Source organism: Leptosomus discolor, chromosome 7 (assembly GCF_034619465.1).
Source record: "Leptosomus discolor isolate bLepDis1 chromosome 7, bLepDis1.hap2, whole genome shotgun sequence".
Lineage (NCBI taxonomy): Eukaryota > Metazoa > Chordata > Aves > Leptosomiformes > Leptosomidae > Leptosomus > Leptosomus discolor.
The window spans coordinates 52,805,014-52,818,391 of record NC_141397.1 but is presented as its reverse complement, the minus strand read 5'-3'; the positions used below and the strand labels follow the sequence as shown (position 1 = coordinate 52,818,391).

The window sequence follows — 13,378 nt, the reverse complement described above, 5'->3', positions numbered from 1 at the left end:
CTTGCTTTTTTTAAAAAAAATCCCATCCCACTTGTCTCTTTCTCTTCTGCTTTATGTGGGTCTTCCTATCCCATTAGGTGAGGCTGTTTTTTCTGATGAAAAACCTTGTGCCTGAAGCCAGGGCAAGATACCAGTGCTCATAAACCAGGATCCAACCTGACCCTCTGCTTGGCCTCTCCTGGCCTTACTCCCCTGTCACCATTGCCTCCCGACCTTACCTGTACCTTGCACCCTCCTTTGCGTTTCCCTGGTGGTTTCAGTATGCTGTGGCAGTGGTACGTCACCAGGAGATGAGCTGCTCTGCTGGCTGGTTTTCAGTCCAGTGGCATGATTGGAAGTCCTTCATCTCTATGTTGGCTTGTCCTTGTCTTTCAGGGTGCTGGGACATGATTTCAGGCTGGACCTGTTCTTCCTGTTCCAACCCCGTTGCCTCCCGTGCTTCCCTGCTGCTAGCCAGGCTGCCGTTTTGCTCTGTTCCTTGTTATATCCTGCAAACATTATATCCCTGTTGTTCTTCTTTCTGGTCCTGTCCTGCTTTGCCCTCATTTCCAGCTTCTCCTTGCATCAGGCTCCCTCATCTGCATGCTGTGAGTCTGGCCTCGCTGAACCACCATTAACCCCCGCACCACTAACCTGCTCCTTATTTGTCCCCCCGTTGCTCAGAGCACCCCTGGGGTGATCCCAGAGAGCAGGTTTCAGAGCCTCAGAGGGCACGCAGTGGTGACAGGCGCACGCGCCGGCGGAGAGAGCACCGAGAAGCGCCCTTGCCTTTGTCCGATGGTGCCTCCGAATGCAGGCGTTCCCCCTCAGAGCATCATCAGAGGTCTCCTCAACCAAGCAAGGCCAGCAATGGCCATCAGCAGGAGTGGAAACCAGCCAGCGAGGGGAGGTCCAGGAGACCTCCCAGCCTTGACCTGGAAAGAGAGGCTGAGTGCGATGCCTGTGACCGCAGCAATAGCTGGGAGCTGCGGGAGAGGAGAGCAGCCAGCGGGGAGAAGGCTTGGAGACCTCTCAGTCTTGACCTGGAATCAGAGCGTGGAATCACAGACCAGGCACGACATGGCAGAAAGCCAACAAGGCAAGACAGAGAAAAACACTGTCCTCTTCTTGAGGTGGAACTGGAGGCTGGGCAGGAGACCTGGCATCGGGGTGGCAGCCAGCTGGTGCACCCTGAAAAACACAAATCTCGTCATTGGAGCCACTCATCACACAGGACAGTGCATGATGAGAAGCTCCATGATGCTGAATTTAGAGATGATCATATGAGGGGTGAAGAGAGAAACTGCAAAAGGGCAGGACACAGGAGACCTTCCCCCTCACTACATGCTGTGACCCAGGGAAAGGTTGGAGGCTGCCAGCGAGACTCAGGTAACCAAGTGATGGGGAAGGTGTACATAAATGTGGGGATGGACCTTTGCGTGCCCCATCCTGGTGTCTGAAATCTCTGTTGTTTCTTTGAAGATGCTTATCTCCAGTATCTCTGCAAACACAGTGAATCGTGCCTAGGTTTCTCCCTTGTTTAGGGAGATTCTTCTTATCAATTAGTGTTCTTGCTCTGTTTATTTCCTGACATGTCCCATGTTATCAGAGAGGATGAGTAAGATGATATTGTTGGAAATGGTGTTCTCGGTATCCCATGTGTTTAAAAAAAAAAAACAAAACAAAACAAAAAAAACCCACACCACACCACACCCCCCAGCTTTTGTTTTCATGATAAATTTCATGCTGTGGTCCACTTGCACAAGAAAAGAAAAACAAAGCAAAACCACCAAAAAGCAGGGGTTACAGTTACACTTACGTTTTGTTGATTTGGGATGCAGGGCTGTAAGCGAGGACAGTTTGCTTAAGCACTAACGAGCCAGCAATTTCCATCCAGTCCCTGTTGAAAACCCTGCTGACAACATAATCGATTCACTTCAGGCAAAGTTCAGTAGTAGCACTAGGTGTCTGGCTGGGCTCTATTTGTAAGATGGGATTCTTGTCAAATTCTGTATAAGTGAGTTTTTCTAAGAAATGTGTACCTGTGTAGTTCTTGTTGTTCGGTAGTAGTTGTTCAGTAGTACTTGTGGCTAGTGGGCTTTAAAGATAGAGATCCATCTTCCTGCTTTTAGAACCACACTGGGAGTGGGGGGGACCTGTCTCATAGTAAAAGTAGGAGGTTAGAGACTTGGATCTATGTCTGTCACAGCATGGGAAGCTTGTGCTTTAAGCTGTCTATAACTGGTCTTCACTTGGATAAGGTGGGGATGATAGTGCCTGTCTTCATTTGTATGATTGTCTTCATCATGCAGAAGTTTTCTTTGAGGAAGCGGAAGGTGTTAACTAGGACTTTATATAATCAGTAGGTTGTGATTTGCCCTGATACAGTGTGGGTCTGAGTGACTCAGTATCCCATCACATTGAGTCAAAATACCAGAAGCTCACATCCTCTTCCTGTGGGCTGTGGTCATGGTGGGCTTTGTGCTCCCCTGAGTGCAGGCAGAAGTGACTTGGAAGTAACGTTTATTGTCTTCTGAGCAAATGAAGCCTGGCACCAATCAGTGTGTGAAGAAAGATCAGCCCCCGTCTGGGCAGCAAACAATTGCTGGAAATTTACTTTTATTCTTCATAGAGGCAATGGTCTATGGGAGCTTGTCAGCCACTCTGTTGTTCATTCCAACATGGTAAAACTGTGTTTACCTTGACCTTGGAAGCCCTCTGAATAATGTAACTGTGACCAAGCTGGTGATTTTTGCCAGAGTTTCTGTGCTGGCCAGAGATTGCAGCTCTTCACAGCTTGGGTTGATCACACTGTGCGGGGAAGGGCCAGGTCATACATTTAACCATTACATGCCAGTGCTGAAGTTTTCTCTTTTTATGCTAAGATAGTTTGTAAGAAGGATGTTAATTGCTTAAGGTCATTGTTCAGTTGACTCAAACAAAACAAAAAGCAAAGAACCACACACACCTCCTTTAATATCTGAAGAGGAGGTAGTTTCCTATTCCAGTTTTGTTCTGCGTTGACACGTGAGATCTCTGGCCCTCTGCAGTTTGAAGTCTTCAGGGTGCTTGGTGTGCTGTGACAGTAGTTTGTCAATAGATGCACAGAAAACTTTTTCAAGGTCAGTTGGTTACTTGTTTTTTTTTTTTCCCCTTTTGTCTTACCTGATGGGAAGGAAACTGATAGGTAGCCCAGTAAGGTGTAACAGGTATTTATAATGTGCAAATGCTGTTAGCTGGAGGCATGAAAGTTTTGAGTGAAATGTATTTTCTGAGTTTGGGGTGGAAAAGAGATGCATATCTGGAAAGCAGAAAGCTCATTTAGATGTTAGAGAAGCCTGAACAATACAGTTCAGACTGCAGACAGAAGGAGAAGGCATAGATTGAGTGAAGTCATGCATTTTGTAACAGGAATACGATGAGACTTCTTTGATGGCCTGATACAAATAGACTATGGAGAGTCTCTCAAAGTGTAACATTGTAAATCACTTGGACATGTTTTAACTTTTAAAATAAACACAGATAAACAAAACTTTATACTCAAAACAAGAACTGAACCTTGTATGAACTTCAAAAATGTTTACTTGGCTGTTTTCTTGCTATGCAATTCTAAAATTCATGGGTCAGCTTGTGGAAGAAATTGTCAGAAAGCTCATGTGAGTCTGTCCCAGGCAGCTTTTGCAGCCCATGCTGCTCCAGAGGTGTGTTTACAGACTCTGCCATGCCCGTAACAAATGTTGGGCTGCTTTCTGCTGCCCAGTTTTGCCAGTGTATCTGTATCAATGCAGAGTGCGGAAAAAATTATGATTCCTTTGCTAGCATTGCTGTGTCAGCAAAGACTGATTCAAGGGCCATGGCCTCTTCTGCCATGTAGTTGTTTGTTGTGGTGTATCAGATATTTCTATATGCTTAGAGAAACCTCCCTAAGGTGTGTGCTCAGCTAAAGGTACTCTCAAAGCAGGTGTCTGGCAGATATGCTGTTGTGGTCTCTGCTTCCCTTGAGTAGGGGCTTTTTCAGGTGGCTTTTGAGAAGGTGGTGGGGATTTTCTTACCAAAGCATTTGGGAAACGGGTGAATTGATGGTTTTCTCTCACAATTCTGTAGGCATTAGGTTGAGGGGCACACAGCAAGCCATGTATGATACACCCCGAAGGGAACAGGAGTTGTCTGATGCAGAGATTGCTCGGAAGCTGCAGGAGGAAGAGCTCCTGGTAAGTAGAGAGGATGCATTAGTCAACTCGAAGGAGCTAAGGTAGCCAGCAATGACAAATTTAATTTGTAAACCTCTTATATATGATAGTGACTTTAAGACCTAAGGTCTTGCTACTGTGCATTCTGATAATTACCTTTGTATTGTGTGTGTTTGTGAGACAGAGTGACAGCTGGCATCCAACCAGTAGAGCCCTATTTTCTGAAATAAACACCCAAAAACTAAACGATTGAAGCAGACTGGTATTAAATGAATGTTTCCAGGGAGGTGAAGATGGCCTGTAGTCAGTGTGATCAGCCCAGAAGTGAGACAGGCCACTGCCCATCTTTGAAAGAGAGGGCAGCAGGGTGGGCAATATGTTGTGGTGTGACTTGGCAGATGGACGAGGACAAAACTCAGCTGAAAAGCTTCAGTGACAGTTTGGTGTTGGGTTGTGAGGTAAGTAAGTATTGAGCTAGCTGAGTATCTTTGGAGATCGTGGCAGCGTATTTGTACGGGCACTTACTTGCCCCACCCAGTAGGTTAATAGGTATGAATAATTCAGAGGTGTTACTCTTGCGTCTCTGCTTTTTCTCCTGCTCCCCCCTCCTTTTTTTTTTCTTTTGTATTTTTAGGCTAACGAGGCAGATCAGAAGGCAGCTCAAGTAGCCCAAGATGAGGTGAGCAATAAGTCAAATGTTTGCAGTATTCCTTTACTCGTGGAAATTGCTAAACCCCACTTGTCCCTTCTGACCCCCTAGTTGTTCGTTTCCGTCCTTGTAGGGGAAGCTCAGGTTTGCTCCTAGCTGGTTTTCGTGTATACACTAATGCTGGCCAAGCAAGGTGTTGTGCTGCCTGCTGCAGCCATGGCAGAGGAAGGAAATCCATGGCTGTGTAAGAGCATGTCTTGTAACTGAGTCCCAAGGGAGTCTGTCAGAGATGCTGTGAGATGAACCCTGTCACACTGAAGGAAAAGGAATAAAGGGCAGAAAGGCTCTACAAATGCAGCGCTGGCGAATCAGGGATCCACTGGGCATGGTGCATGTAGTCAGTCTTAATTCTGCTCTGTCACTTGATTCTGAACACAATGAGTGGAGTGCTGGCTTTGCACCCTTCCCATTCAGCAGCTGTCTGTAGGAAAGGGTTTAAATAACTCAGACCCACGAGAGCAGTAAAACCATCTGACACGTTCTCTGTGTTTTCCCTTCTAGGAAATTGCCCGACTCTTGATGGCTGAGGAGAAAAAGGCTTTCAAGAAAGGGAAGGAAAGAGAAAAGTCTTCCTTTGAAAAGAGGAGGCATGATCAAGACTGGAAGGTATGTCAAGCTTCAAGTGATGCCACAAATGAAGTGCTGTAATGTTATTCCCATTTCCAGAGGGAGTTGTGGGGGTGTGGTGAGAGCCAAAGGAATGATGCAGACTCTTGCATCCAAAGGGTCTTCCTGCCTGTTATTCAGCTGCTTCAGGTGCTTTTGGAGCCACCTCCTTGGTGAGGTGTTTTTTGGCTTCAGCCTTGAGCAAGGTAAGCCTTGGGCTCTGGCCTCAGAGGTTGGCACTGGATGTCACAGCACCTTGTGGCCTCCCTCGAGCACTGTCAGTCTGTCAGTCCTCCTGGTGCAGGGTCTTCCCTCTGCTGAAATCCTGACTGTATAAAAGCAGTAGTTGGTTCTGTCTGTGCACTGCAGGTATAAGGACAATGCAGCTGCTCCAGTTGTCACTGTGCTTCGTAATAAAATTGTCTCTATAGTGAAAGTATTGAGTGTATCAAGCCTCGGGTTTTGTATGAGTAATACTACAGAGGCTTGGCTAGCTGATGTGGAAGGTGATAGGAAACTGATTTCATGGTCCGCACTGGTAAGGTGCTAAAAGGGGTGTTGTGTTAATATTGGAGCCAGTTGTAGGTAGCTCTATTTTCAGCCTCCTTACTGTGTTTGAGTGGTTGCAGGAGCGCAGCTGTGTGCAGCTGGTCCCTCATGCTCAGCCCAGCCATGTGCACAGTCATCACACACTGTCTGCATTCGACCCCAGCTTTGGGTCTGCCAGTGCTGTATCATATTCAGAGCAAAAATAGTTTGGCTCAGCCAGGCTGAGTTTCATTTACTGGAGACTAGTCCTGATACTGCTGTTTACTTATGTCTGGCTGTAGTCAGCTGTGTGTATAAACTGAGCACAAAATGACTGCATGGAGCTGTGGCAGCCTCAGTGCGCTGACTGGTGTCTTGCAAAGCACATAAATGAGCTGCTTTCCCTTCTTCCCAGCAGTATGATACAAGTGAGTCCACGCGCTCAAGGTCAAAAGAAGGGCCTGAAACTCAGCGACACAAAGGCGACAGGCCTTCAAGGTGAGCTTGAACCGGCTGGTAAAAACGGGGAAATGCAGTCAGGAAGCTGCTCAGCAGCTGAGTCCTAGTGAGGAGTTGTGGGGCAACCAGCCTGATGCACCCACAGGGGTCTTCGTAGGGAGCAGAGGTTTTAGCACTGAAAAGAGATGGAGAGCAGAGAGCTCATGAGGTGTTCGGTGACATGCGTCACTCACTGTGCTCATGGCATTTGCCCGTATCGGTCTCCCTGCCTGGTGCTGGCAGAGATTGATGAGCTTGTGCAGTGACATTTGTTAAATGGCAGGGAAACATTGAGAGGGTTAAATAGCTTCTGGGGATGTGAAACTAAATGTCATCTCTGGGCAGGAAGAAGTAATCACGATGCATTTGCACAGCTGCTCCCTTGGGTCTCTGCTCCCCAGTTAAGCCCTGTACACTGTTCCACTGCTGCGTGTGGACACTCACTGCAAGCAAGTGTGTTATGCTTTGGGGTACCTCATCCCAGAGCTGATGGGAACGTGCTGTAGCCCAGTGCTGCTTCTGAATCACTTAGTACCCTGGCCTGGTTCTCTTTCTGAGGGACTGAACCATGGCAGTGACCCTGGTGGCTTTGATTTCCAATCCAGATGTGAGCCTAGAAATTCTTGTTGAGTTTGCAAAAGAAACAACAAATGAGGTGTGCAGGTGGAGACTGCGGAGGAACTTATTCATATATGGAGAGAGATCTTATTAAAATACTCTGAGGTTAAAACTGGACAAGCATTAAACACTTTAAAATGTTGCTCTTTTGAGTGAGATTTGCATCAAACTTCATAATGGAAATCTTTTAGTTTCCTGACAACGTGAAAAAAATTATTAAACGAAAGCGGTCCGTGAGAAGTAGTAAATACTGTGCATTTCTTGTCACAGAAGCAGTAATGGACTGTGCTCAGAAGAGCTGGTCTGCAGGTGGAAAGTCTGGGCCAGACACAGTTTCCATCAAACTGACAGGGACAGACCAGGCAGCTGAGATGTTGCTTTTGCCATGCCATTATGCCTTTGAGGTTTTTTTTTTTCCCAACAATTCTTTTTCACTGTGTTTGGTAGGTCACAACCTCTCCCCAATGACTTTGAACACGCTCGGTATTACGCAAGCCAGCCCAGCCCCTTGCGCCAGATCCCCAAACCTGAGCACTCTCCGAAAGGTAGGATCAAGCCTGTGGTTGCCCCAGCGCTTGGGTTATTGTGGGCTGTTTTCCTCAAATAAGCAGCCTACAGGGCAGGATGTTTGAAAAAGGTCCTAATAGAGAGGAATGGATATTACTGCCCCAGCAGTCAGTGTCTGAGTTGTACTTGCTGAGCACGTTGCAGGCTGAGAGGCTAAAAAGCTGAATTGGTTTGCCTTGGGTTTGTCAAACTGCTCCCTGCTTGTCCTCTGTGATCTCTTAATGATGAATGACTAAATCTAGGCAGCAAATGAAGGAGAAGTAACATGAAGACAATGACATGATGGGTTTTAGGTGACTCACTAGTATCAAACAATCCAATACAAGACAAAACCTCACAGTATCACCTGTCTGGCAGGCAGATGGGATGATCAGACAGAAGCTTGTCCTGAGAACAGGCTTATTCCTGTAGCATCTCAGCACTGCTTTGTTGGCTTGTTTCCTGACATCACTTGGCACAAGAGCAGTGTGGTTAGGGTCATCCCCCCAGTTTTTAAATCTGAATGCCAGTTGTCTGTGTTATCTGTAGAGTCTCTGGGGAGGAAGGCGGCAGCCAGAGTTATACGGAATCACTCAGATTTCTTCCAGCTCCACTGATTGTGACTTAAATGTGGACACTTTTAACTTTTGCATTCTGTCTTCATCAAACAAGCTGGAAAGTTGATGGCACTTTATAGAGTCTGTAAGCCCAGTGTTTGTTCCATTTTCTGTAGTGAGACTGTGTAATGTGAACGGCACTGCAGCCACAGCCTAGAAGAAATGTGAATTTCTGTCTATCTTGCGGATCTATCCTTCCTTTTGTTTGAGTAATGTAACATTCGGTTCCCATTTTGACATTTGATTTTACTGGTACCCTGGAAGTCACACAGATCCAGGAGGGCAGGACAAGTAAAAGATGGCTGCAGGTAGTATTTTCTTCACCAGCATTTATTCTTACAGTTTTTTCCTTTCTGTTTTGCTTTCCAGGTTCCCGTAGGAAGCAGTAAGCTGTGCTAGGCTTTGCTTTGGTACTGACTCTTCTGTAGCAAACATTACTGGAATTGCCAGGCAACTTTCTCGATTCCTTACCCAATGGGAGGTCCACCCTTCGCTCCCAGGATCTCCTCTTTAAGTGTCATCATATTAAGGAGCATTGTTCGTTTCAATTTCTTACTCATATGTGATGACTTAAGCTGTGCAGTATAATCTAGCCGCCACTGAGCTGTGTGAACCAACTAGCTGTCTTAACAGCTCCCTCTTGTATTCTTTCGAAGCTTTCCTTTTATTTTTATTTTAAGCTTTGGCTGGAGCTTTGACAAATAGGACGAATAGAAATGCATGTACAACAGAGGAAAATCCAAGATATGAGCTGGGTTGTGTCAATGCAGCAGAATGTCAGAAGTACAAGTACTTTCCATATTAGGATGACTTAGCAGAGAGAGTTATAAGAGGAAATGTGTTTCTTCCTGTGCTGGATAGGACAGCTGAGCCAACCTGACAGTCAAGATAGCTTGCGGGAAGGAGAGAGGATCTTCATAACATACACCAGCAAAAGCCAAAACCTGGGACTGGTGAGGGAGAAATTGCCAATAGAACAAAATTTCTGAACTGCTGTATTTCTTTCTAGGGTTTCCAGCTATCTGGGTAGTGTGTAACCAGGAATTTAGCTCCAGGATATAGGCTAGAACAGTTAAGAGGAAATACAGTTTCAGCTGAAATTAGACCTTGTGTGCATGACTTTTAAGACGTGCCAGGGAGCTGATGAAGCTGTGAGTTGTGGATTGGGAAGAATCATACAAACAGATTTAAATGCCTGAAGGGACCTCTGTGGTCACCTGCTTTGAGCTTTGGTGTGGTAGAAGCCAAGGAATTTCACTGAAGCCAAGTAGGAACTACTGTAACTCCTAGCTCCGTTGCTGATGCACTTGAGTACAGTAACTTGTGTCTGAACCTGCATATCTCTTGGAGACATGGGGCTTAGAGGGCCTTGTGGGCATTGAGCATTGAATCCAAAATCTACAGTTACAGGCAACTTCGAGGTAGACACTGAGTGTTGAACAGTCCACATACTGTCTGTGCTGACTGCCTCCCTTCCACACTGCTCCATCCAGCACCCCAGGCAGACTTCAGTTGGGATACAACTATTGCTCTCTAGGGCATAGCAGAGTCTGCAAGTGTAAGTTGTCTGTATAGATTGCCCATGCAGTGACTGATACTTTTTTTTTGTTTGTTTTTGATGGCTTGTTTTCCCTCCACTCTGAAAACCATTCTTCTCTTGCACAAACAAGTAGCCTTTTCCCTTGGCCTGCTTTCATTTCAATTCTTTTGTCTTTTTAATCTTCTTTTTTTTTTTTCCATTTTTTTCAGGTGCATTTCTAAACTACAAAGCTGAGCATCTGGATGCTGGCTTGGAGTCCATTCGGCCAGTACAGGCTAGTTATTCATTTGCCAGTCCAGTTCATGGCAGCAGGCCTGGCCGCATTGCCCCTGCAGCCCAGTTTCCTTAATGCCCAGCACTGAATCTGTCCTACCATGCTCTTTGTCTTCTGCTAGCAGCTGCAATTCTGCTGCTTGCTTTGCTGAGGAGGCAGAGCCATGTCTGTACTTGTCCTCACCACTGATCCGTTTGGGAGGGGGGCCTTGACAGCTCTGTAGAGCTTTGTGGAGAGCCCATGGTGGCACTGATAGGAAATTGGAAGAGATCATGGCTCTCTGCTCTTGCATCCACCATTCAAGCCACAAGACAGCTGTAAGGCTTTAAGCTTGGCTGTTGTCCTTGGTCAGGATAGTTACTGAGACATATCTCTAGGAAGACAAGGCAACTTCTTTTGTTGTAAAGTTACAAGGGCACGTTTAATACCACAGCACAAGCCCTTGTCTTGCCTTGACTAACAAGCCAAGAAACTTCCATCTCCTACCCCCACTGGGATGTTGGCAGCAGTTCACTACCTGTGGAGAACCAGATAACCCCTGATAGACCTCTGCTCCAGGCATACACTAGCCAAAAATCTTGTAAGATAGGACCTTGTGCATTGGCAGCATCCTGTTAGCTGCATATGCTTTATTTCCAGACTGCGAGCTTGCTCACCTGCATGAGCCCTTATGTGACTCGCAAGCTCTTCCTTGCTTGCTGCTTCTCAGGAAATATCCCAGCCAGTGGCTAGATTTTACTGTCCTTGCCTTGTGCCCTGTTGTCGTTCCATCTCTGTCCATTCAGAAGTGTTAATGTTGTTTTAAAGGATCTGGAAAAAGAACAACATAGACTGTATTTTTTTTCTTTTTTTATTTGATAACTTGGGCCCATGTGGCAACCTCATCTGCAATGATTTTATTTTATAAAAAATTATTTTTGTATTTCATGTAACAGTCAAAATTTCTACTGCTGAATTTTTTTCTTGTGGATTTTTCCCCTGCCATTGCCATCAGAGTGTATTTATTGTGGTGAAATGGATGCCTGGTGGGATTTTCATATACTTCTACAAATACCCCAGCCCAGTCCCTGCTGCTTGTATCATCTGGTGCACCTGTGAAAACTGGATGGCGAAAAATCCTGCTAAATCAGAAAGTGGTTGTGCTTTGTACTCACTGTGCATGGGGAAAAATGGTGACCCTCTGCACAAGGCAAGGAGAAACCACCAACTAGGAATTCAGCGCTCCCTGAGCCTCTGTGGCTGGTTGTGATGGACTTTCTTGTGCTGATGTAACTTCTGCCTTATTCTAGTCAGAAAAGTCAGGAAGGCCCTGAGCCTGCTGACATTTGAAGAACCTATCAGGAGGGATGCTTGGGAGTATCCAAGTTGTTGACTTCAGTGGGAGTGAGTGGAAATGGTATGAGAGAAAACTCTGGGTGATTTTGTTTGGAAGCTGGGTGAAGTGAACACCTCAGTGCCTGCTCTGTGGAGCTGCAGGATCTCCTTAATGGTCTCCTCAGGCCAGCCAAGCTCTCCAGCCACGGCACCAAGAGGTGAGAGCCCAAGGGAAGTATCCCAGGAGCATCTCCTGCTTCCTTGGATGCCTTCAGGGAGTGCTGAATGCTTTATGGGTTGCTTTGCTCTATGTCCTCCCTTAGTCCTTACTTTTTTATTCTTAATTCCTACCTTTATTCATCTGCTGTCCCTTTTAAGTGTTTCTCCTGTTTCATTTTTCCATAGCCCTTGTGAAAAGGAGGACCTTGAGGTTTTGTTAGAAGGGACTGACACCTATCGAGAGAAAGAGGAACTAGAAAGAGGAAAGCTAGGAATGGTAGCTGAGGAAAGCATCTAGTAAATGGGGCATAAACAGAGCAATAGTTCATCTAATATACCTTGCGGGCCTCATGCAGTTAGCAGGTTAGAGATTTCCTGAGGCAAAGGTTGCAGCTGGACTTGCGTGTTTAGTGACCACTTCTGGAAGGAGATTCCATGGTCCCACTGAAGTCAACAGGAGTTGAGTTAAGATAATGGATGAACAAGGAGCCCGTTCATCTTGAGGCTCAGCAGCCATGGTTCTGCTGAGAATCAAGAAGATGCAGCTTGTCTAGGCAAGATGCAAAACCAGCACCTTGCATGCGTGTTCCTGGAAAGAGGCACAGTGAAGTTGACTTTTAAAAAAGAAACAGAGTGATATTTCCTTTCTGTGACAGAAGAACGTTTAAGTAACTTTTTTTTCCTTGTCTTCTCTTGCCAAGGTTTAGTAGCTTTGCCTGTAGTTTTGCTCTGGATTTAATAGCATGTCGGAGCCCTTGCTGGGACCCCTGCCCAGGTCATTGAGGTCTTACATCCCTTTCTGACTCTGTACATGAACAAGGCAACAGGCAGCATGTGGAAGATTTCTCACCATGAAATCCTGGCACTTCCTAATCTCCATAGTAGGCACATCTCACCAGCAAGAGCTCTAGCCACCTCCTTGCCTCCGTCCGAAGCACAATGGACTGCAGAAGAGAGGTTGGGCGAACCCCAGTGATTGTGCCTTACATGCAGGGATACTCGATGTCTTCAGCAGGCTGATCTGAGTCACCTTGCTATGAAACACTGTCTTAATGTCGACTGTACAGCTTCCTGCAGTGAGAAGTGGTTGTCGTCACATGGATAGATCCAACAGGTTAATCTCGTCTTTTTTAAAGAACTTCATGGTTTTGAACTTAGTGGGTGGGAAAATATCAGCTGTTAGGGGATAGGTGAAGTCTCATCATTGAATTTCTCCTCTTGGGGAAGAAGGACAGAAGTTACAAATTGCTGCAGTCTGTTCCACTCAGTGTAAGGGATCTTGTATGTACAGTATTTTTATATCTCTGCATTCCCTCCTGTCAGGATTTGAATCAGGATTAATAACTTCCTCTTACTTAGGGGGAAAAAAAAAAGGATTTTTATTTTTACAGTGCTAGACCTTTGTGCATTTTTATTTTGTGCCAAATTACAGCCACTGTTACGGTCTGGTTTTTTCATTCAGTTTATTGCTATTGATCAATGTGTATATTATATATTTTTATTATCAAGGTTTTTATTTTAATTCATGTTAATCTGTATGCAAACTAACTGTGGATTGCTAATTTATATATAAAGGGGAGCACTTGGAGATAGTGTGAGGATTCCCCTAATTAGTTTACACTCTTGTAATCTAGCGCAGACAGTCCATGAAGCTCATGGCTTCTTGCATAGAATGATCTCCTGGGTGTCTGTCAACCCGAGCAGATTGCTCCTGCCGTTCCTCCAGACAGCACTGACACT

At 45.7% G+C, this 13,378-nt stretch overlaps 1 protein-coding gene across 1 annotated transcript in view; it reads left to right on the top strand.

Annotated features, from left to right (window-relative positions):
• Nucleotides 1–8,680, top strand: part of CCDC50 (coiled-coil domain containing 50) — a 39,644-nt gene extending 30,964 nt beyond the window's left edge. The window contains exons 7-13 of the mRNA XM_086468322.1: nt 664–1,368; nt 4,084–4,190; nt 4,804–4,848; nt 5,380–5,484; nt 6,431–6,510; nt 7,576–7,673; nt 8,661–8,680. Of these exons, the coding sequence (XP_086324448.1) occupies nt 664–1,368; nt 4,084–4,190; nt 4,804–4,848; nt 5,380–5,484; nt 6,431–6,510; nt 7,576–7,673; nt 8,661–8,680 (1,160 nt within the window). The remainder of the gene's footprint in view (nt 1–663; nt 1,369–4,083; nt 4,191–4,803; nt 4,849–5,379; nt 5,485–6,430; nt 6,511–7,575; nt 7,674–8,660) is intronic.
• Nucleotides 8,681–13,378: the final 4,698 nt, after the last annotated feature.